Source organism: Onychomys torridus, chromosome 17, assembly GCF_903995425.1.
Source record: "Onychomys torridus chromosome 17, mOncTor1.1, whole genome shotgun sequence".
Classification (NCBI taxonomy): Eukaryota; Metazoa; Chordata; class Mammalia; order Rodentia; family Cricetidae; genus Onychomys; species Onychomys torridus.
This window is the reverse complement of record NC_050459.1, coordinates 33,058,203-33,084,571: the sequence shown is the minus strand read 5'-3', so window position 1 is coordinate 33,084,571 and position 26,369 is coordinate 33,058,203. Positions and strand designations below refer to the sequence as shown.

Sequence of the window (26,369 nt, the reverse complement as noted above, 5' to 3'; positions counted from 1 at the left end):
CTACTCTGCAATATGTAGACATGTTTCCCATGGTATTTGTGCCAAAGGAGTAACATGTGATAAGCATTTACATGGTACTTAATAACCTACAAATGGTTTGAATGCAGATGTTTCTATCAAGGACATGAATACCTGCAGACTATGCGACCTAGATGAGTCCTGGAACCAATCTCCCACATTATGAAAGAACACAAGTACTAAGAATTCTAAGAGATTCAGAAGTCTACGTAAGTTTATATGATTTTAATATTAAATACTTAAAATAAGAGAATGCAAGTGAAGATTCCCAGCCGATTTACACAGCCTTCCTCCACCATCCTATTTCGTCCTTAGTTTCAGCGGCCAACTCCCTCAGACAATCTTCACATTCCTACTCCTCCACTTCCAATCCCCCCCCCCCCTCACCAGCTTTGTAGACCACCTACTGTGGCCTCCCCTTCCTATTCCCAGGAGATAGCAGACATCTTCTCATACAGCCTACCTCTAACATCCCATCCCTTTGTCTCAGCTACCAACTCTCAGGCACTTCCTGGAAACCCACCTGCCATGTCAGCAATTTTAACTCTCCCCTTTCTCTGCCAATTCCAATCCCTGAGTTTTAACCCCAGCTCTGTAGCAGACTACTGCTGTGGCTTTCCTCTCTGCCCTTTTTCCCAGACGTCTACACAGATGCAGATGCCACATCCAGCTTCCTTCCCGCTACCCTTTAACCCTTCTTCTAGGCCATCCCCATCCTTAGTGTTAGCTCTCAATACTTAGAACCCCATTCTACCCAGGAGCCCTCATGGCCACACTTGGCAGGATCAGTGAAGCATTCCCTACTAGCAAATATGCAATCACCACACTCTCCTAAGAACGAGAAAGGGCAACAGAAACCAAGGAACTGAACACACATCCAACAAAGACAAGACCAGGTATCAATACCTACAATTACAATCACCCCAAATCCAGATGCCTAGACACTAGTATAAAAATATATCAATAACAGACAGGACAATTTGTTGGTAAATAAAATGAAAAATTTAGGAACTTGAATAGGAACCTGAGGTAAACCTCACCAACAAAGTTCAAGATATGGAAAAGAGAGTATCAGGCATTTAAGAAGAGGTAGAAGAAGTGGATATCCCAGTTAAAAACAAACAAACAAACAAAAAACCTCCAGGCACAAAACATCCAGGACATCTAGGAAACTTTGAAAAGACCATGTGAGAATAATGGGAATAATGAAGAAGGAGGAGGAGGAGGAGCAGCAGGAGGAGGAAAAGAAAAAGAGAGGAGGAGGAAAAAGAACAACATCCAAGGTGAAAGACACAGAAAATATTTTCATCAAAATTGTAGAAGAAATTTTCCCTAACCTAAAGAAGCAGGTGCCTATAAAGGTACATGAAGCATACATAATATCAAATAGACAGGATGAGAAAAGACATTCCCCAGAGCACATAATGGTCAAAATACTAAACTGCTTCTCCTTAGTAGACAAAAGAAAGAAACAGGTTTGAAAAAAAAAAAAACAAAAAACAAAAAAACAAAAAACAAAAAAAACCCCATGCATTCTAAAGATACAAACTCATTCTGGAGAACTGTCAGAATTCTCCAAAAATATCCATTAGAGTGTATATAAAAACTACCTACTTACAAAAAAAAGGCATACCCCCTTCCAATGACTCAGTTTTGATAAACAAAGTGTTTTTGGCCCTGCTAAAATACCCACTTCACTGAAAAAATTAACATCAACAAGTATTTGTTTCCCACTTATAAAGGTGAGCAAACAGCAAATCAGAGAGGCAGCATTAGATCAAAAAATAGAGTTTTACTGAGCAGGGCGATGGTGGTGCACGCCTTTAATCCCAGCACTTGGGAGGCAGAGGCAGGTGGATCTCTGTGAGTTTGAGGCCAGCCTGGGCTACCAAGTGAGTTCCAGGAAAGGCACAAAACTACACAGAGAAACCCTGTCTCAAAAAACCAAGAAAAAAAAAAAAAAGATACAGTTTTACTAAAATACATATGGCACTGGCACATGCTTTGAATCCCAGTACTCGGGAGGCAGAGGCAGGCGGATATCTGAGTTTGAGGCCAGTCTGGTCTACAGAGAGAGTTCCAGGACAGCTAGGGCTACACAGAGCAACCCAATCTTGAAAATCTAAAATTAATTAATTAATTAAATTAAATTAAATACTTGGGGGGAGGGGGAGTTCTTTCTACCCTCTGTGAAATTAGAGCCACCCAATAACTTTCAATATTTATTCCAACAAATCACAATGTGTTTAAGACTTAAGGGCCTTTCCTGAATGTGAAAATTGTCTGGGAATTTATACTAATCTTCAGCCTTTAAGCTTCTCATAAAATCTACGTAATTAAACTGATATAATTTCTTTGAGGCAGGAGAAACATTAGGATGTGAGAATCATCTACAAGCATAGCTCATCAGTGGGAACAGGCAGAAAGAGCTTCTATCCCACTGTGATTTACTGTGATAATAAGGCTGGCTTATTAGACTTTTAATGATGTCTTATCTTTTATGTTTTTAATTGCACATCTTTGGGATGTTTTTTTGTGTGTCTGAAATGAATGTTACTATTCACCAAACTAATATTGCCTAGGCTAAAATGACAGTAATCTGTGAAAACCTATAGGTGCCATGAGGCTCTGCATTATGGGCGACAAACTACGCAATTTTAACTCATTCTAGTATTTCAAGAAACACTGCTTTTTGAAAATTACAATGTTTACATTTGTCCTATGTTCCTTGAAATTGTATACTACTATAATTCAGTATTTTATTCAATCACTCTTTAACAGCATCATAAATCAGGACACGATTAAGTCTCCAAGTGAAAGGAAAGTAGAATAAAACTAGAATCAACCAATGACCTGTATTCTGTTCTGTGGACCATCATTGCTTTTGTGGATAGAAAGTATTTAAGAATCATTTTTCCTGCTCGAGAAGCCCAAGAGAGCCGGGCAGTGGTGGAGACCTTTAATCCCTACACTTGGAAGGCAGAGTGAGTTCGAGGCCAGTCTGGTCTATACAGCGAGTTCCAGGACAGGCACCAAAACTACACAGAGAAACCCTGTCTCGAAGAAAAAAAAAAAAAAAAGCCCAAGAGGCAGTAAAGTCTACCTCTCACTTTTGTAATTTAACTTAGAGCCTAGGAAGCTATGAAATATGTATGTGGTAATATCTCCAGAGCTCATTTCCTCTTTGCCAGGAAGTTCAAATCTTCCTGACTATCCTACACATGAACCATGATGAGTAATTTCCTCCTAGTAATTCTTATTATAGTTATGAACCAAAAGCAATAAAGTAAGTGTAGTAGTAAACATAATTACTATTCTTACAGGACAGTTTACTCAGTGGTAAGGGCTTATAACACTAATTAATTCTTTGGAAAGTATGTTTTTAAAGGGTCACCTATAAAGCATACACCTAGAGGTATCTAGTCTTATTCCTCACAAGAAAATAGCATGTGGTAGAGGCTGGGGAGATGGCTTAGAGAATAGGTTGCTTGCTTCACAAGCATGAGTACCCAAGTTCAATTCCCAGCTGCATTGTAGGAAAGTTAAATGTGTTGACAAACACCTGTGATTCTAGTACTGGGGAAAGGGAGCCAGGAATATCTTTAGAGATGGCTGACCAATTCTAGTTGTATTACTGAGCTTCACAACCAATGAGAGATCCCGGGTCCAAAAAAATTGGGTGGAAAGAAATAGAAAAAGATACCCAATGGCAGACTCTGGTCTCCATGGGAGCTCCTACAAACATGACTACTACACAAACACATGAACATGAACACACACACACACACACACACACACACGCACACGCACACGCACGAGGTCACATGCAAGGAAAGAAATGGCATAGGAAAAGAGATCCTATAAGTACTATTTTTCTGGATAATTCCTTTTGTATTACTGATGTATAGCTGATCAGTGTTTCAAGAACTCCTTTTGGTACACAGAGACTTTTAATAGCATTTGTCCAAATCAGATACTAATATTTCTGCCAAAACAGAAATGTATAGTCTGGCTTCCAAAGAAAAAAAGACATGTCCCTTATTTAAAACAAATAAATATTTGGGAAACCAACAAAACAGCATTCTAGCATAGCCTCCTTATTGTCTAAGGAAATCTCCAAAACGGGTTAAGAATATATACAAACGAGCAATCTATATTTTCACATTACAAATAACTGAGTTTGGGACAGTAGGGTGATAGTAATGGTGGCAGAAGAGAGAAAATCATATTCAAAGGACATGTTTGTTTGATCTTCCTGCCATTGCAATGACTCCACTTCTATCCGTGACCAGATAGCTAGGACACTGAGGTTTCAGTCACCACCCCCACCCTTCTCGTTTTTTTAAGACATGGTTTCTCTGTGTGGTTCTAACTGTCCTGAAATTCCCTTTATGTAGACCAGGCTGCCCTTGAACTCACAGAGGTCCACCTGCCTTTGCCTCCTGGGTGCGGGATTAAAGGTGTGCACCACCACCACAGGGCAAGAGATTTTAATCTCTTTGTTTAAAAAAAAGGAAGAGATATAAAAAGTATGCGTTTTTTTTGTTTTGTTTTGTTTTTTTTTTAAACAGCAATTTCTCATCAGGGTAGAGTTGTAACTATATTGTCTGAAAACATGTCTGTTCTTGAAGTCTGTTAGTAACTTCTAAAAGGTTCCACTGGGGAGTAGTTCACCTGCCAAGGTTCCCTGGTCAAGTATGTATTTGTGAATGTTAGAATATTTTCTTCTATGCCAAGTTAATTAGCTTTCAAGGTTTCAAAGTAAATCACAACAACAACACTATATGCAGAGGCCACAAGAAACTGATCTGTTGCTGTATTGAAAACACATCAGACAAATGGTCTTCTATGCATTCTCACTGTCATAATGGGTTTCTGTGTCCAGTGAGTGGGCTAACACCCGACATCAAAAAAAAAAAAAGAAAAAGAAAAAAAGATGCACCTGAATTTATAGACACAACACAGGTAACTGTTGGAGCCCACTAGGTTTTCTAGTGGCTGTACCCAGCAGGACTGCATAAGAGGTTGAGAGTGGACGACAGGCCTGAGTACCAGGGGACTGTAACTGTAAGAGGGAGGTCTTTTGCTCCACCCCTTGGCATTGTTATAAATAGACCTTTGGAATAAAGTTCTGGGCCAGTGGATAAGGATCCAGGCCCATCCGAGTCTATCCTGTGTTTTCTCTCTGTTTCTTTACTCTCTCTTTCTAACTAAGTCTCTTATCCCTCATTCCTCAAGAGTTCCTGGGGTAAATAAGTGTGGGGGCTGGTCCCCCACAGGTAATTAGGTTCAAATTCCAGTTTAGAGAGTTTCCAGCTGTGCGAGCTGTAGCAAGTTGACTTTAATTGATTCTTTGTTTCCTTGCTTGTAAAATAATATAAACTTTTTGGCATAACTATTGTAAGACTCGTTAATAAAGAAAATTCTATAAATAGTAATATCAATCATTAATGCCTTCTGATATGCTAAGTGGGGGCTCCTCTTGCGTATGAGAATTCAAAGAAACTGACCAGTATTTATTCATTTAGACTGAAATCAAACAGCGGCAAGATTCGGTATGATAATCTTTAAATACTAGTGAATTTTAAAATTCCCACAATACTTTGAAAGAAATTTTATACTTTTACAAAGAAATTTGGGTATTCACTGAAACAATCAATTCCAAATCCAGCCAAGACAAAACCTACCTTACTTTGTAATATGACTCAGTTTACCTTCTGTCTCATTCTTTTCCATTCCTTTAACTCAATCAATACAAAGAAAACAAAACTTTCTTAGATAGGTGTTGCCTTCCTCACTCTTAAAAACATGAACTCAAATGGAATATTCCATGATACTGGAAAGGCACAGAGATTCTGCATGGATTTCTAAACTCTTCATGTTCCAGGAGAAGAGAGAACTGTTCTCAAATGGATGTTGCCCAGTCTGTCTCCTAGTCTGCCCTGTTGCCAGTTGCCTGGTCTGTCAGTCTGCCCTGTGGTGGCTGGTCTGTCAGTCTGCCCTGTGGTGGCTGGTCTGTCAGTCTGCCCTGTGGTGGCTGGTCTGTCAGTCTGTCCTGTGGTGGCTGGTCTGTCAGTCTGCCCTGTGGTGGCTGGTCTGTCAGTCTGTCCTGTGGTGGCTGGTCTGTCAGTCTGTCCTGTGGTGGCTGGTCTGTCAGTCTGCCCTAGAGTGGCTAGTCAAAGTCTGCCCTGTGAATTACATTTCAGTTCTGAAGATCCTTAACAACTTGGTGAAAATAAAATGTGAAGTGTGAAGGACATAAAGGGCTATTGGACACAGGCAAAGTGAGAATTAGTTGGACAAGTATGTCACTGGATTATACATACTGCATTACACATGTCTGCTTTTAATATGCTAACCATAAGTAGTTCAGGTATCCTGTTAGATTAACTTTTCACAGCATTCTCTTTTAATTGGACAAATTTCCAGGTGTCACCATGACATTTTCACACACACATATATCATGCTTTGACATCTTCTCCCCTAACCTTTTCCTCTTCCTTCAGGATACTTAGAAGATATTTTATTACCAAATACTTTCTTCCTATTATAAAAGAGGCCTTATCTTTAATTATGTATCTAAATTGTGCCATCTATAAGAAACCTATGAACAGATATTGACCACACTGCTGAAGTACACTATTTTCAGTTATCCAGAAACTGTCTTAAATCTTCAAATGACAACTAGATTAAAAGCAAATCGTGTTAATAGTGAATTTCCTCTTCCTTTATAATTCTTTTATTGCACACATGACTAACTTCATGAGTAAAATGAAGAACAGTGAGACAAAATTAAGCATGACTTTAATCTTCACTGCAACGTTATGGACTACGGCTTTGGCTAGATAAGCACTACCTAACTAACAATGTTCATATAACTCATAATTTATTAGCCTTTTGAAATTATAATTGATTACTATTTATGTGGCATCTAGTCATATTCACAACCACGATCTTATTTCTCCTCTAAACAATCATTGTGATGTTTTACAATTTACAAAACGTGTAACACTTAACATTTCCTATGACATACTACTTCCTATTTTATGCTTTTTATTTTAAAATTCGGGCGACAATTTGCAATATTTCCTATAGGATTTCTGCTTTTATAATCGTAAGTGCAGTTTGCAACATGCCTGGACACATTCCTGTGTTTGAGCCTTCTTTAAATTCTCATATTCTTCTGAATACTTTTGAAAGCTGTAACGTTTTTATTACCCACAGAATAACTGCTACAATTTCTGTGGCACATTTTTCTGATGCAAACAGTTTCCTTATTTAAAACTCACTTAATACTATATATGTGCACGTGTTGCTCTTTTGTCCATATTATCTGTACAGTTAGTATATGAATATGGTTTTCTTTTCCTTAACTAGCCATTAGCAAGAGTTTACTTTGAGACAGGAGCAAATTTCAAAGCTTGGGAGTCCATTTTTTATTTTTAAAGAAATCTGTTGTTTCATTAAAATTCAAAACCTCAACACAGCCAGGTGCAGTGGCATACACCATTAATCCCAGCATTCTGGAGGCAGAGACAGATGGATCCCTGTGAGTTTGAAGCCAGCCTTGTCTACACAGTGAGTTCTAAGACACAGTGAGACCCTGTCTCAAAGGAAGCAAAAACAAAAGCAAAACCTCAACATAATCACAGCTCTTTGGTCTATCAGAACCTATCTGGGCTCACTGAAATTTCACTCATTTGATTTCTCCCATTGTTAGGCCCAAGACTGCTTAACTTTCAAGATCAAATGAGAGCTGCCATAATCAGAGGGTGTGGCTCTACCATAATTAGGAAATCATAAAATATTTTCCAATAATAACCATAAGTTAATGGACTCAATCCTCAAATCAAAAGACTGACAGACTGGATTAAAAAAACAAGACCCCTCAACTTGATGCCTGAACACAGACCTAAAATTAAAGATGTAAAATGTTATTTCAAGCAAATGCCACCAGAAAGCAAGCATAAATATCCATACTAGTATCTGAGTACCTCAAGTCAATATTAAAGAGATAAAGAAGAGCAGCTCAATATAATAACACCCTACCAGGATGATATATGACTACATATAACAGTTCTAAATATATATACATCAAATATCAGCCCAATCAACTTCATAGACTAAACACCACTGCACATAAAACCATAGACTGATCTCCACACATACCACTAAGCCATCAAGACAATTTATCAACAAAGAAGTTATCAGAAGTAAAGGACAATGCATATCAAAATGACATAACAGACATTTAAAAATACTCAAACCACTAGGCGGTGGTGGCGCACGCCTTTAATCCCAGCACACGGGAGGCAGAGCCAGGCAGATCTCTGTGAGTTCAAGGCCAGCCTGGGTTGCCACGTGAGTTCCAGGAAAAAGGTGCAAAGCTACACAGAGAAAACCTGTCTCGAAAAACCAAAACCAAAACAAAACAAAACAAAAAAACAAAACAAAAACCCACAACATTGCAGAAGACACCTTCTCAGTAGTGGAAGCGCTTTAAAATAGGCTATACCTGAAGATATAAGAAATTGAAAAAAGTACTGCATTGCACTTGATCACAATGAAATAAAATTAGAAATATGAAATTACAGAAAATGTATGTAAACTCACAGAGACAGAACAATACATCTCCAAGTAGCAAATTGTTCATTAAAAAAAAAAAAAACAGGAGGCAAATTTAAAAATCCAAGAAATGAATGAAAATGAACACATAAAATAATATACAAGAAGCTGTGAGATACACTAAAAGGAATATGTATTGCTACAAGTCGCTAAATTTAAAGATTAGAGAAATATCAGCACATCTCAGTGATATACTTTAAGGTCTTAGAAAAATAAAAATAAGCCAAACAGAAAATAAATAAATAGAAAGCAATGATGACCAAGGCAGAAACTGAGTAAAAATTAAAATAACAATACAATGAAACAAAGGGCTGGTTCTTCAAGTGATACACAAGAATGACAAAAACAGAAAGAAAAAATAACCAAAAGTTCAATTAATAAAATTTAAGGTGAGAAGGAAAACATTACAACAGATACTGATGAAATTAAGCGGATGGCTATATTTCCCAACAATTGGGAAATTTAAAAGAAATAGGCAAATTTATATAAACAAAATTAAACCAAGATAAAATAAACAATTTAAACAGAAGACTGGATTATTAATATACACCAAAAAAACTTCCAAATAAATGAAGCTAAAGCTCAGCTAGATGCATTGCTGAGTACCACCACACTTGTACAATAACCAACAAGGCTCCTCAAACTATTACAACAGCAAGGGGAGAAACACTTAAAGTTACCTATGAATCACTCCAGCATTATTGTGATATCAAAACTTAGAGATAACAACAAAAAAATTATAGGCCAACCACACTGATGAAAACACATGCAAAGTTGCCAGTAAGTACTGGAAAAGTGTACACAATCACACTTCAAAGGGATTATCCACCAGCCAAGAGGTTTAAGGACGTTTTCAACATTCACAAATTTATGTAAGGTAATTATGCTCTGGGACAGAAGTCATATGATTTGAATAGCACATGCAGAAAAAGTCTTCAACCAAGTATCTTCAAAATAAAAACTCAGAAAAACTAGGAACAGAAAGAACTTGGCTCAAAAGTTAATTGCTGCACAAGGCCCTGGGTTCGATTCTCAGCTAATATATATATATATATTCTTGGGTTTAACAGAAAATTTTGCCGGGCGGTGGTGGCACAAGCCTTTAATCCCAGTACTTGGGGAGGCAGAGGCAGGCAGATCTCTGTGAGTTCGAGGCCAGCCTGGTCTCCAAAGTGAGTTCCAGAAAAGGTGCAAAGCTGTCTCGAAAAACCAAACAACAACAACAAAAAGTTAATTGCTATACATGGCAAAATACAATCAATTTTATACTTATTAGAAGAAAATCCATAAGTATTTCCTTTAAAATCAGGAATAACACAAAGATACAAAATTTCTCAGCTCTTATTCAATGGTCAAAGTCTTAGCTTGAGCAATAAAATCAAAAGAAAAGGTAATCAGGAATGGCGAAAGTCAAATCATCCTTATTTGCCACAATACCATTCGATACATAAGAGAGCTTATAAACTATATGGATGAGTCTCAGAACTGATGAACATTTTTAATAGAGTAGAAGCCATTCAGTCGAGGAGACCAAAGACCTCAACAGTGAAATTTTAAGACACCACAGAAATAAACTGAAGACAGTACCAGAGGATGCAAAGTCCTCTACTTCCATACATCCAAGGCATGCTCCTTTATTTGCAGAATTAACAGAATGAAAATGGCTATGTTACTGAAAGCAAACTATGCATTAATACAATTCCTATAAAAGTTCCAATGACAGAATTCACAGAGAGAAGACAACAATTTTAGGACCAATATGCCAACAAGAAGTACTTCAGACACTCAATAAATTCTATGCAGAAAGAGCAATGCCAGATACACAAATAATGCTACACAGCCATAGTAACAAAAATAGCATCATACTCACACAAAAACAGATCCATAGGTTAATAGGTAAGAGGATAAAGAAATAAACCCACACAGTTATAGCCACTCAACTGTTAAAAAAGATGCCAATGAAATATAACAGAAAAAATATACTTTCATTTACTGGTCCTGGGAAGACAACTTCAACATGGAAAAGAAATGAGACAACTAAAACTGAATCAGGTGTATTACTTTATGGCAGGAAACTGAAAATGTCAGGGGAAAAAAACATGGAGACCATACATCAAGACATGAATATGTGCAAGGGCTTTCTGAAATAAACTCCTGTAGCTCAGAAACTAATATCAGCAATTTACAAATGAGACTCCATAAAAGTTAAAAGAAAGAAATGATTAAATAGACAGCATACAGATTGTGGGAAAAACATCTTGCCAGATATACATTTAATATCATATATAATGTTATATATTATTATAAACAATCCAATCAAAAATGGACAAGTGAAAAACAGTTCTCAAAAGAAAAAGTACAAATGCCCAATAACATAAAAAAGTGTTTACCAACCTTGACTATCAAGGGAAATGCAAATTGAAACTACACTGATCCCACCAGAGCCCAGTGAGAACAGCTATCATAAGAAAAAAAAACACACAGCAAATGCTGGCTTGGAGTGAGGAGAAATGGAACCTTATTTATTCAGTGCTGATGGAAGGGTAAATTGGTACAGCCTCTATAGAAACCATTGAAAAGGACTCCTGGGTACACAGACAAAGGTCTCAAAGTCAACATACAGACATGCTCATTGCATCTCTGTTCACAACAGCCCATTTATGGATTAACCTAGATGCCCATCATGAGATGCAAACAATGATGTAGGGTAGATACAAAGTGCAATCTTATTCAGCCATAATGAAGCACAGAACTCTATCATTTGCAAGTCAGTGGATGTTAACTGGAGAGCATTATATTAAGTGTATTAACAGAATCAGGAAGAAGTGTATCCTGCCTATAATATAAACCACACAAATGACACTGATGAAAAGCAAGGTTGTTGTGGACATTAAAGAGTATAGAGGGAAAAAGGAGTGAATGCTATCAAAGTATGCAATATGCATGCATGAGAAATATCATTATGAAGTCCATCCCTATGTAAATGAATGTGCAGCTTTTAGGAAAAGCATAAAAAGTCAAAGCTAACAGAAATGTAACAAAGAATCCATATTACAATCATTTCAACATTTGGAGTCCTCATAATAAATGCTAGCTTCTGTTTTTAATACTATATTATATCACTTCTACCTTCCTTTCCTCCCTCCAAACCCTCCCTTGTACCCCTCCTTTCTCTCTTTCAAATCATGGCCTCTTTTATCATTATGTTATATATGCTCCATTTACATCATATTGCTTGTATGAATGTTTTCACGGCTGACCATTTGGTGTTAGATTGATGTGTTCTTCCCTGTTTGGATTTTGATGAATTTTAAGAAAAATTTTTCTAAATGTCTCACGTAAGCCTAAAAGAATGTGCAATTTTCATTGGGTATAGAGTTTAGGTCATATATTAACTGATATTAACATATCTACCTATAACATGTAATACGTTGCTGCTCCATTTAATTGTGTTTTGTCAGGTACCTCTTTTTAACAGAATTACATTAAAATCTTTTACAATGGACTATTTCTATTTTTTTGTTAGTAATGTATCCAATCTTTCAATATGTTTCAAATAATTTTCATAGATGCATAGCATCTTTTGATGGATACTAAACAGTTTTATTTTGTGTCCAGGGAGATGATCCATGATAAGACTTCTGTAGCAAAGTTCAATAGACAATAAATTACTATTTATTCTAGACCAGGCTACAAATAAGATATTAAGAACGTATTCATCCTGTATAACAAGAGTTTGTACCCACTGGCAACAATTTCCTCACAGCTTCAGACTCTGACAACTGTTATGTACTCTTTGGCTCTACAAGTTACAATTCAAATGTTCTACACACAAAGGAGGTCATATAGTATTGGTCTTTCTGTACGTGGTTAATTACAATAAACAAAATGTCTTACAGATCATTAACAATTTTATACATGGGTTCTCCTCCTTCATAGGTATGGATATTCAAATGTGTGTATATTTTAAATCTTATTTATCTCATCATCTATTCATAGATAGTTGATGCCACATTTTAGTTAATGTAACTGATACTTCAATGAAGATAACATTGCAAATGTCTTTGACACATAGACATCATTCCATTGAATATATGCTCAATAAATTTCCTAGATCATAAGATAACTGTACTTTTTTTTTAAACTATGCATTCTTAACAATGGCTGCACCAATTCACTTTACCAACAGAATGGAGTGCCCTTTCCTCCACATCTCCAGCAACACTTCTTTTGCCCTTTTACCTTAGGCATTGTAATAGAGAGCAGAGCATTAGTTATACTGAGTAACACTTCCTATGAGCAGTGGCACTTTTATACCTTTTTTGGAAAATCCCTTGCTGGTTGATTAATAGGATTACCTATTTTTAGATGCTGAATAATCTCTTATTCGACTTTCCCATAGGCTATGTGGATGGTTTCACTGGTTGGGAGAAGTCTTTCAGTCTAATGTAATCACTTTGGATTATTACTATTATTATTATTATTATTATTATTATTATTTTATTTTGCTTATTGGGATTCAGGATACAAATCCAAATCTCCTTGTCCAGACTAATGTTATCAAGTTTTGCATTTATACTTTCTTCCATTTGCTTTACATTTACAGGGGTTATATTAAAATATTAAATGCATTTTGAGTTTTACCATGTTTTATGAAAATGGTCTCATTTCATTACTTTACATGTTGATGTAGAGTTCCCCCAGCACCATTGTTAAAAAGACTATCCTTTCTCTAATGTGTATTCTTGGTACCCTTACTGAACATCAGCTGACTATACAGATGCAGAATTACTTCCACATTCTTTATCTATTTCTACTATTCCATTCATCTGTTTTCATGTTAATAGCTTACTCTTTTAAATGTTACAGCTTTGAAAACTTCTAAATCAGGAAGTGTGATACCTTCAGGTTTATTCTTTTGCCCAGTCTTGTGGTTACATACATGTACTATTCCATTTCTATGAAAAAAAAAAAATAATGTCATTGGGATTTAAACAAGGTTGTTGTTTTGTTTTTTTTTTTTTTTTGGTTTCTTCAGTTACCTTTATTTTTAAGTATTTTATTCATTTTGATACTACTCTGAGATTATTTTCTCTTTTAAATAATTTCTTATTAAGTGTGTAGAGTCACTATTAATTTTTAGAAATATTTTGTTAATTCTTTAAATCACTGATTTTTGAAAGTTAATTTTCTATTCTATAGTTGCAAATACTAAGGTTTTTTCGGTTTTGGTTCTTTAGTTTTCTGTAGGGAAGCTTACTTCTTTGTGTTGGTTTGTTTGTATAAATATTGTCTAGTTATCACTCGCCTACTGCTCTGGTTATCCAATATAATGTCAAGAACAGATGGCAGGGTCAGCATCCATGTCCTGTCCTGCTCTCAGAGAAGTTTTAATTCTTGTGACTGAGTTATGAGGTAAGCTCTAGTCACATAAAATTATTGATATACTGAGGGACTCCCTTCCTATAGAAACTTTTTTTTGAGATTATATAATTAAAAGACATTCAACACAGAAATAATTACAAGGGTATGAGTCTTCATTCTGTTAATGTTACATATTTTTATCATTGATTTCCACATAATGAACCATATTGCATCTGGGAAAAAATCTTATCTAATCACATTGTATAGTCTGCTAAATGTAGTATTGGTATTTGGTCTACCAATAATTTAGTGAGGATTTCTGAATCTATGTTAATTAGGAATATTGGCCTGTAAGTTTCTTAGTGCCTGGTCTGACTTTGAGGGTACTGTTGGTCTCATATATATATATATATATATACTGAGATTTGTTCTTTTTGATTTTTAAAACAAAAAAATAGTAGCATTAATTTTCTTCATGTTTAGTAGAAGAAGCTGTTTGTTCTTAGTATTGTCTTTTTTTCATATTCTAGACTGCTGATCACACCCATGTACTTTCTCATTACTGGTGTGTTCAGACGTTCTATCTCTTCATGGTTTAGCCTTGGTAGTTTCTATGTGTCTAGAACCATTCCTACCTCCTTTAGGCCATCTACTTTGACAGTGCGCAGTTCACAGTGGTTGCTTATAATCCTTTCTATTAGTAACGTATAAACCATGATGCAACCTCCCTTTATTGTGAGTTTTCTCTCATTATTGCTATTTTATCAAAACAAAAATGTTTTATTGATCCCTGCACTGAGTCTGCCATCTATTTCATGTCTTGTCAAAATCTGCTTTCATCCTTTGTTAGTTTTGCCTTTATTCCATTCTTTTTCTTGTCTTTACAGTAGGTGCCAGGCTGTTCATTTGAGTCCTCTGGCTTTTTCAAGACTGGCTGCAAGTTCCCTCTTGAAAGGGTTCTTCTGTGCTGCAAAAGTTTGGCTATGTTGTACTCATTGTTTTTAATTAAAATATAATTACATTAATTTCCCTTTATATCCTCCTTCCAACCATTTGGGTTGACATTTTCATTTTTAAATCTTTAGGATTTCTTCTTTCATCATTAATTGTTCAGAAGTCAATTCCCATAGATTTGTATGTAAATTTTCTCATTTTCCTGTTGCTGATTGCTAGTTTCACACCAATGTGGTCAAAAAAAAATACTTAGTATGATTTCTGTATTATTAGATTTATTAAGACTTAATTTTGTGTACCAATATACAACCTATCTGGGAGAAAGATCTCTGAGAACTTGAGAATAATCTGTATTCTGCATCTGCTGTGAAGTATTTTCTGCTTATGTCTTTTGAGTTCTTTTGTTCTCTAGTGTTGTCCACATCAACTGTTGCCGTAATAGTCTTCGGTCTGGTTGATGTCTCCATTGCTGAAGCAGGGAGCTGAAATCCCCTAAGGATGGCTGTCTATTTCTTCCTTTACTTCTACTAATCTTTCCGTTGTGTACATAGCTCCTCCACACATTACACAAGCAATCATGATCTGGCTCCTTTCTGTTATGTAATATCCCCCTCTCTTTTGGATTTTACACTTGAAGTATAACCACTCTTTCTCTCATTTTATCACCATTTACAGATAGAACCTTTTAAGTATTTTACTTTCAACCTACATGCAACCTTACATCCAAAGGCTTAGACTCTTCCTCTGCATGTCATTATTGCATAATAATATGTCCAATTACTTTCTATACACTTAAATTTGTCTTCCAGCCATCTTCCCTTTTTCTGTTTAATATTTGAAGAGTCCGGTTTAATTACAACCATATGTGCTCATCTTTCAAGGTTGAGATCAGTAATTCAAAGGGCTCATCACAGTGGAGAAGGGTAGAGTGATAACTGATGTCACCCTGTATGCTGTGAATATCTTGCTCTGACGGGTTGATAAATAAAATCCTGACTGGCCAGTAGCCAGGCAGGAAGTATAGGTGGGAGTAGCAGACAAGGAGAATTCTGGGAAGAGGAAGGCTGAATCAGGAGATACCAACCCACCATCCAAGGAGCAGCAAGTAATGGCACACAGGTAAAGCCATGGAAAACATGGTGGCATATAGATGAACAGAAATGGGCTGAGTTTAAGTGTAAGAGCTAGTCATTACTAAGCCTGAGCTAAGGGCTAAGCAGTTTTAATTAATGTAAGCCCCTGTGTGTTTACTTGGATCTGAGCGGCTGCTGATCAGGTGGGACACAGGAAAACTTGTCTATGTAGAGTGCCCTTCCTACCCTTGGAATACACAGTTACTCCATCCCAATGTCCTACAGGGATTTGAGTCAAGGACTCAAGAACATCAATACTAAGCCACCTATGGTTACATGAGTATCAGAATTCCTGGCCATTTCAGGGTCCTCAGATAAGGCATTTATCAGCACCATGGAAACATAATCAGGAGACCTGTCTGAGAAGACCTTAACTGAGTGAGTAACTTCCTCCACTCTCACTCAGGACTTTTTTCACTCCTAAACCCTGCCTAACCACCCCACCCCCAAAATGCATTTCCCTTTTGTAAGGCTTCTCCAGAGTAAGACACTCCCTTCCACTGAGTAATGGCTGCTGGGCACAGTTCTGTTACCTCACACAGGTTCAGTGAGGAAAGGCTGCTGTGCACTGTCTGTTGACTCACAGGTTCAGTAAGTGAGTAAAGGCTGCTACAGTTCTGTTACCTGTCTTAATAGATGTAACACCTGGAATCTCAACAAATTAGCAAGGGAAGATGTTAGTAACTGGGTAGGATGCATTTTCTGAAGAAAAAAATGCATCTTTTAGACACTCTTAGGAGTTGCTATTGAAATTATGATTTATTCTGAGGGGTTCATGGGCCCTTATACACTGGTCATAGGTACTCAAAACACACCTCAGCAGCAATGACAGCAGGCCTTGAGTAGTTTTTCTAGATTGTGTATCAAAATTGTAGGTCTGTCTTTCCCTTTAGCTCTACATTCCTAGTCAAGTTTGCATACTAGGTTATATGAAAAACCTAAAAAAATGAACTCGCCAGGCGGTGGTGGTGCACGCCTTTAATCCCAGCACTCAGGAGGCAGAGCCAGGTAGATCTCTGTGAGTTAGAGGCCACCCTGGTCTACAAAGTAAGTTCCAGGAAAGGCACAAAGCTACACAGAGAAACCCTGTCTCGAAAAACAAAAAACAAACTCTAAAAATGGTGGGAAATAACACAAGCCACACTCAATCCTCTGACAACAGGACCAAAACCCATCAGGAGTTCCTAGCAGCAGCTGCCATACACCCAGTGACCACTGGCTTTCAGAGGTCTCATGATACAGACATGCACCTAAACTTTCAATGAAAGAAAAACATAAAACTAATGATGACAAACCCAAGAGACCTTAACAATGTGATGAGTTCCCTTCCAAAATCAATGGTGCAACCTTGACAAACTCAATGAGAGATGCTCTATGGGGTGAGAAGTCTACAGACTTCTTCAGAGCATCCTAAGTGGGCAGTTCTAAGACAGGAGTAACAAAGGCTGAGGCAGCTCTTCCTCTGTATAATCTGGAAGACACTTAAGTTTGCCATCAGGATTTAGTGGTAGGTCAGGTAGATTTCAAGGATGCCTGCTTCAAATATAACCTGTAGAAAATGAGGTATACGGGCCACAAGGGCATTTGCTCAGCTATGTTCGTATCAGCTTTGTTTGTAATAGCCAGAACCTGGAAACAACCTAGATGCCCTTCAATTGAAGAATGGATAAAGAAAATATGGTACATATACACAGTGGAGTACTACTCAGCAGAGAAAAACAATGACATCGTGAGGTTTGCAGGCAAATGGATGGATCTAGAAAAAATCATCCTGAGTGAGGTAACGCAGACTCAGAAGGACAAACATGGTATGTACTCACTCATAGGAGGATACTAGATGTAAAACAAAGATGACTAGACTGCTACACAACTCCAGGGAGGCTACCTAGAAAACAGGACCCTAGGAAAGACACAGGGATCACCCAATGACAGAGAAATGGATGAGATCTACATGAACAACGTGGACGACAGTGGGAGTAATGAAGGGCAAGGTCTGAGGGAAAGAAAGCTTAGGGGAGCAGGAGATCCCAGCTGGATCAAGAACAGAAAGGGAGAACAAGGAATAACAGACCATGATAAATGAAGACCACATGAGAACAGGAATACACAGAGTGTTTGAGAGGTCCCCAGAAATTCACAATGATATATCCTCTGTAGACTGTTGGCAATGGTCAAGAGAAAGCCTGATCTGACCTAGTCTGGTGATCAGATGACTAAACACCCTAACAGTCATCTTGGAACTTTCATCCAATAACTGATGGAAGTGGATGCAGAGATCCTCAGCCAGGCCCCAGGTGGAGCTCCAGGTGTCCAACTATCGAGAAAGAGGAGGGACTGCAAGAGTGTGAATTGTTGAATCCAAGATTGTAAAAAGCACAGGGACAAATAGCCAAATGAATAGAAGCACATGAATTACGAACCAAAGGCTGTGGAACCCCCCGCTGGATCAGGCCCTCTGGATAAGTGAGACAATTAAATAGCTTGAATTGTTTGGGAGGCACCCAGTCTGTGGCACCAGGACCTGTCCTTAGTGCATGAGCTAGCTGTTTGGAACCTTGGGCTTACACAGGGACACTTTGCTCAGCCTGGAAGGAGGGGAGAGGACTTGCCTGTACTGAATCCACCAGGTTTAAATGAATTCCCAGGGGTGTCTTGGTCCTGGAGGACATGGGAATGGAGGGGAGGGGCTGGGGGGGAAGGTGGGGGCGGGAGGGGGGAGGACAGGGGAACCCATGGCTGATGTATAAAATTAAAACACATAATAAAGAAAAAAAAATTTTTTTTATTTCCAGAAAAATATTTGTAACTCCTTCCTTATATGACTCCTAGAATATCAAATAAATATTTTCTTCCTAAAAAAAAGAAAAGAAAACGAGGTATACGGGAAGCAACCAGAATCTATCCACAAATTCGGTTATGGTTCTAACCAGCACTAAGAATGGAGAAGACACCTGAATGACCTGCTACCTCAGAAATGTGAGATCCTTTCCGTACAGAAACAGGCTATAAGAGGAACTGGTCCCTTCTGGGCCCTGTCCTCAGTCTCCAAGCGAGAAGTCTCAGCCAGGAAGTTATGTGTTCCTCTTTACTGGTTTAGAGAATTCCTGGTTTTAAAAGGTCTAGTCACACACAAAGCCAGCTAGCTACTCGGCTCCTTTCACACACACACACCCTTCCACTCTGTATTCAGGATTGGGGTGGGTGTGGTACACGGAAGAGAAACACAGGAAGGACCCTTTAGAAGAAAACTAAACTATCCCAAGATGCCCCTCTACTCTTTCAGCTTTTCAGATTTCCTTACCCTCTGCTCCCTTCTGATCTGTACTAAATGCAATCCCATAAATAAAAAGTTACCAATGCTCTGCTAATTAAACATCAGTTTGAATGTCACTACTCCTTTATGGTTGGTCTATTGACATTTACTTTGTAGAAAAACCTAACACTGGAGTCTCACATTCTCTCCAGCTTTTACAGTTCCATCATGGTGAAGCAAATGGTAGTAGGCATCTACTCCATCCTAAGTAGAAGCTGACAGTCTATGGTTAAACATGAGAGCACTGTTTTCTTATCACCCAGTAGCTTTGTAAGTATGTGTCCTTATCATATGCTTTCCAAATATATACATTGTTTATACAATATGGATTACTTTTCAGGGCATCTCTTCAAGAGCAGGAAGTTTTAACCTTAGGACTACCTCATCCTTTTTCACTTACATTCATCTTGCACTACAACAATTTTCTGTGATCTTCTGGAAGTCTCATTTAAGCTCTTGTACACAGAACCATAAGACAGTGAGTACATTTCACAGATGTGAGGTCAGTTTAACTGACTCATTATTTGCTCTTAGGTATTTTCCAGCATTACTTGCACCAGCCTGTATTTCTCTTTTTTATTACTTAGCACCTGTGTTCAAAAGTGAATTGAACATGGACGTATGTAGATTGTTTCCGTCCCCAGCATTCTGTTCCAATGATCTAGGTATCAAGCCACAGGCCAATGCCACACTATTCTAATTACAACAGCTTTAGGTAAGACACAATCTGCTAATGTAAGGCCTTTGATTTTCTTCTTTTAAAAAATTACCTCAATATTCCAAAGGCTTTGCTTTTCTATATGAACTTTAGAACCAGCTTCTTGATTTCCTCTGAAAAGGCCTTACAGGAATATAACTGTCATTTAGATATGAAAGAAATGTGATACATAATACCAAATCTTATGCTCTTGAACACACATACATCTCCATTTATTAAGTATCGTTTTCTGTGCTTAGATAGCTAATACCAAGTGCCTTCAAATTGTTCTTCCTGTGGCAGTATCCTGGCCAGTTTGCTAATGAATTATTAGATCCAGTCTGGCAATCTCTGCTTCTTCATTACATGCTAAACTTGTTTACGTGTAATGCAATAAATACACTGACTGGGCCGAACTTAAGCGTCTCATTATTTACATGTCACATGGTTTTCTCCCTCTGTTGTTTTCATATCTGCTTCTGTACTAATTAATTATATTAGTTTCCACTTCAACCTTTGCCTTAGATTTCTACCTGTATCTCTGCTTTTTCCCCCTGCTATTCTCTGAAGATTTACAACATGTATCTTAAACTAATCCCTATCAGTTTAACTATGATTCTGAACCATGTAAGATATAGTAACAGTGCATGAGCCAATACCAAGTTAGCCTTTATGTTATTGTTAATCGTACACAGATATACACATATACAAATAATCAGACAATCCATTAATCCAGTGTTACAAATTATGCTTTTCTATCATAAGTTTCAAATTAACTGACAAATAAAAAACTAATAATCCTTCAAATATTAGGAAATATTGTTTCCTAGTAATAGTTTAGGCCTACTTCTGTAACATAAATTTTTGGCTTGATTTATAATATATATTTTTTAAAGAGGAGACTTTTGTTTTTTAAAATACTTATTTACGTGTTTTATGTACGAGTGATTGGTCTGCAGACACATATGCCCACCAGAAGAAGGCATCAGGTCCCTCCAGATGACAGGTACAGACTGCAGTCACAGATGGCTGTGAGCGGCCACATGGGTACTGGGAATGGCACCCAAGACCTGGCGAGCAGGCAGTGCTATCTGACCACTGAGGCATCTCTCCATCCTTGTAATACAGATTTTAACACTGATATTTTAATGAAGTCAAGTGTTACATAGTAAGCATGTCATTTTCGGAGGTATTTTGCATTTTATTTCATTTCAGCTAACAGTAATTTACACTTGTTCTTTTGGGGGACACAGTGTCAGTTTGGGGAGGTCTGAGGAGAAGCTGGTGCTGGCACTCCTACTCTCCCGCATGGGTTCTGAAGACTGAATTTACGTGGACTATCTCAGCATCAGGGGCCTTTACCCAGTGACCCACCTTGCTGGCCCCTTTAATTAGCTAATTATTGAAAGGAAAAGAAAGGATGATTTTAGCCACAGACAAAAATCCACCTGGACCCATCTCCCATCTTTCACATGCACTCAGTCACTGCCCCCTGCTGGAGGTGTGAGCATTCAACATCACTTTAGTTACTCTGCATACTCTTGTGTTTCCCATTCTGCCCTGGCACTGCATACAAGAGTTCACTTTTTATTTTGCTCCGTGCCATTAGGTCTCCTTTCATGGTCCCTAACAACTTCAGAATTCCATCCCTTTTCAGCTGCCATCTCACTTGAGGCTGCCCGTCCGATGCTCCCTCTCTTCCAGCTAGGCACCTCCCCCCTGTGTACTCCTCCAGCACTCCCTGTTGATCTCCATTACATCCTGGACAACTTCGCACTGTCCGTGTGGGGTGACCAGTTTGTACCGCCACCAGCAGTTTATTACAGGTAGGTCTGTGTCTCCTTTTTATATAACCAGTGTGTAACAAGTACAACAGACACACAGTGGAGATAGAAGAACAACGGCTGGCTGGGGCTGGGGAGGGACACGGCACTGAATGAGTATATACCCAAATCTCTTTAACTAACCAATTAGTTCAAGCTGCTAATTCTTAATAATTTATCATCATACTTAGAAATAGGTTCACACTATAATCATTATACTTTAATAGTAAAAAATAGAAGAAACCATACACATAGCTTAAGCTGAATGATAAATTTAATCTATTTTACTTATAAAAATAACGTCTCATTTGGGTTATTTTCATGGCAGTAATAATCTGGCCCATTTTGTTATTATAAACCACAACTGTACAAGGAGCAGAGGCAGCAGGATATGTGATAACATACCAGAGATACCATGGCCCAACCAGTCTTGTTGTAGATAAACTCCAAGTTGTTCCTCCTTAGATAGAGCAGGCCACCAACAAGGGACACCAACAGGGCCAAAGCAATGGTGCCAGAGTAGTTGGGCGGCCTGAAAACGCGAATCTGCAAAAATGAAGATAGTTAAAGAGTGAGGAATAAACAAACGCTAATACTTCTCTTTTGGTCATACCCTGGTCAGCACTACCTTTAATTAACTAATGTGTAGTTTTCTTTGAGAATTACATACAGTGAGTGTATTTTGATCATATTTATTCCCAACTAACTCCTCCCGGATCTGCCCTCAACTTCCCATCCTCTATTTGTTGGTTTGTTTGTTTTATTTTTAACAATAACCTACTAACTCTCTTTGTGCTGTCTGTATACTACTGGGTTGGGGCCATCCACTGAAACATAATTGACCTATAGTGTTCCTTTAACACAAAAAATTCAGAGAACTGACATCTTACTTTTCTCATCAAATTTTGACACTACATTTACTAAGCTCTGAATGAATCAAAATACATGCTTTGAATATCCTGGCTGTACAGAGATACTCTCTTCCTTTAGTTCATATGCTGGAGTCTATGCAAATGCTATACATGAAGCCGTGAGCTGTTCTGGATCAAACAACAAATCATTTCAACTAGCTAGTACATGGTAAGGTAAGACGTGGGCACAAGTGAATTATCTCAACTAGAGACTTCAGATGCTATGTTTAACAAAGTTACCCACTCAAGCAGGTGTATGGTGAATGCAGTATTCTCCTGAGCTGACCTCTACTTGCACAAGCAACTACAGCATACAAGTGGAGATACGTCCACTCACACATGTTTGCAGGTATCTGTGCATTCATTACTCTTCCACAGATAACACAGAAGCACCATGTTTAACTGAAGAAGGATGAGGCTGTTTTTGAAGTGCCAGTACCAGTATACATCCTCCCAGAGTACAGATATGTTCCAATTATTCTACTTCTCTGCCAACACCAATTATCAACATCCTGGCTCCAGACATCCCCTGGGTGTAAAGTGCTATCTCATTGTGGTTTGGGTTGACACTGCCTGCAATGTAATGATGAAGAACATTTTTCTGTGTACTTATGGGCCATATGGATATTTTCTTCAATGAACTGTTTATGCAAATTAATTTTTTATTGAGATTTGGTATTTTTTTTATTGAGTTTAAGAGCCACACATATATACCTAGATATGAGAGTAGGTCTTCAGAAAATATGATTTGCAAATATTCACTCTTATTCTGTAGGCTGTCAACTCAAATCTATGCTATTGTACTTTAACATATAAAAGCTATATTTATAAAGTGATACAATTAAAACAAACTCATGATTTATAAATTTCAGATCTTGGTTCTAGTAAGAACACTTTCTATGGAAAGGACCCACAATACTCTATGAAATGGTTAACTGAATGCTAGGTAGATAGAGTACAGAGCAAAAACAAGAGCCTAGAGAAAATTACTGTACCAGAAAATAAGAGCACACTTTGAAAACAATTATGGAGCCATGTCTCAGGGATCAGGAGCCTGGGGGGTGGGGGGGAAAGTGTGTGTGTAGGGGGGTCTGCAGTGAACTCAGACAGTCAGATCTCAGACAATTTTAGCACTCAGCTAATTAACAATAGCAAGGAAGGAAGGAAGGAAGGAAGGAAGGACGGAAGGAAGGAAGGAAGGAAGGAAGGAAGGAAGGAAGGAAGGAAGGAAGGAAGGCAGGCAGATTGATTTAGCGGCAAAAGAATGGAGCCAGAGAAAGTTCAGGACCTTTGATATATAGTTTCCATCAGTAGAGTAGGGAAGGATGGCCACCATTTCTTCCCTGGATATACACAGTCTAAATACAGGGAGATCTCAACATCTTGCATCCAAGATATGCTAATGGCTGGACTCTGTCCAGCAAAGAACCTCCAATGACTAGTCTCAGAAGCAGCAATCACTTCTTCTCTTGTGTTAAAAAAAAAAAAGAAGTTGTTTTTGAGATACCAAACCACACTACTGGACAATATTCTAAAAAATCACTACCAAAGAAATTCTGAGTAGGTCATCAATAAACAATTAAAACACAAAGATAGCAAGTCCCCCACAATCAACAGAGGGGTGAAACCTGACAAAAACTTCTGAGAAAGAGCCAGAAATCTAGTCATTGTTTTGGAGCCGCCATTGTGGCAACAAGTCAACCAGGCAAGGATTGGCAACCAATACTTATCTAAGAGAAAATCCTGGTGAAGAGGAGGATATTCATGGACGCTGTCTTGGTGTATCCAAGCTATCGGATCTAACAGCATAGACAAGCTAAGAAACTGCTCCAGATTAAAGGAGACTGAAAACACATGACAACGAAAGGAATGACTTGGCTGGGTCACAAGGTGGGAAACAGTAGCCGTCACCTGAGAGGGTTCTACTATGGACAGGGTCCCTGTTCATAAAAAAGACCCTCTGTCAACTCATCAGACTCCTGTCCTTAATGTGTTTGTAAGTATAATTCATTGCACGTAATTTTTAGGGGAAAAGTGAATTTGTGTATATAAATCAAGGCGTAGGGACTGGTCATGAAGGTTGGAATAAGAATAAAAATCAACAAGTATACCTGCTACAATGATAACAGATCAATCTATGAGAAGGATACGCTGCTAAAACGGGTACTATTTCCATTTTTAGCACACTTTTCGATTTGTAATTAACTTCAATTTGTATTTTAAAATTAATCCAACTAAAGCACTAAATACATTAGTGTGGTAGGTAGTCAAGTCAGAATTACTTCTAATTACCAGTATATCTTAAACAAATTGGAAATATTTAGAGTGTGTGTGTGTGTGTGTGTGTGTGTGTGTGTGTGTGTGTGTGCATGAATGTGATTTCAAGTGCCCAAGGAGTCCAGACTTGGGTATCAGGATCACTGGACCTGGAGTTACAGTTGACTGTTAGCTGTCTGACATGGGTATTAAGAACTGAATTCTAGTTCTGTCTAAGAACAGGAAGGGCTGTTATACTCTAAGCCTCTATTATTTCTCATATTGAACTAATAAGAGTATTTTTGCATAACCCTTGATGTCTGGCATCAACCAGACCATACATTGTTAGAACATTACAAACCAAAAGATTTTTTTTAATGAACAAATTTAGGAAACTATTTATTCATCACAGTATCATTAAAGCCAATGACACAGATGAGAGCACTGAATAGGTAATACCACAAGACATCTTGTCTCAGAAAAACGTATTTATACATTAGTAAAAACTCAATGTTTTTGAATAACTTTAAAAATAACTGCCTAAAAAACTGGAAAAAAAAAAGTCAGCCATGAGCCCTCCACAAAGAAATTAGTACCCATCATAATTTTTGTTAGTTTACATTCAGAATAAATTATCTGTCTCAATCTATGTATACAATATTGGTTGGAACAAAACCCCAGATCATAGTGTCCATATTACTTTTCTAACTGACATTTTTACTTGTTAAACAATGATTTTTGTTCAATGTCAAAGTTTTATTTTTTGGGTATTTGATTTGTTTCCAACTTTGTCCATTAAAAGGAATATCAGAATTTTTTCCAGGGTAAGAATCTGAATCCTCCTTCAGTTTCAGTTCCTAGAAGTGGAGGCTCTGTTAAGTTAAATTACACAAGACAGACATAGGGGCCATGCTGGTTGAATGGTGAGACCAATGGCCAGTCTCAAGAATAGGACACGGTAGCAGGTGTTTTCCTACAGCTCTAGATCTTTCTCTAGTTATAGAAAAGATGCATGATTTTCATTTTACTTCTTGCTTCTTAATTAGAATTTCTTTGTTTGCCAATATTAAACTATTTTCACTGTATTTTCCATTCCCTGAAATTACACTAAACCTAGCTAATACACTTTTTAGTATTTGTTTACAATATTGATTAATCATTATGCAGCAATGCATCTGAATCAACTAACTGAAGTTCAACTACCAGATACAGCTGCCAAGTCTAGGTTTCATGGGCTGGAAATGTAGCTGAATGGCAGAATACATACTCAGATAT

General features: G+C 37.7%; 1 protein-coding gene across 2 annotated transcripts in view; it reads right to left on the bottom strand.

The window, feature by feature from the left end:
- The window catches only part of Tusc3 (tumor suppressor candidate 3), a 168,454-nt gene that overhangs the window by 64,203 nt on the left and 77,882 nt on the right, over positions 1-26,369 (bottom strand). For both annotated transcript variants that reach the window (XM_036166563.1, XM_036166562.1), the window contains exon 5: positions 22,333-22,473. In XM_036166563.1, coding sequence (XP_036022456.1) covers positions 22,333-22,473 — 141 coding nt within the window. The remainder of the gene's footprint in view (positions 1-22,332; positions 22,474-26,369) is intronic.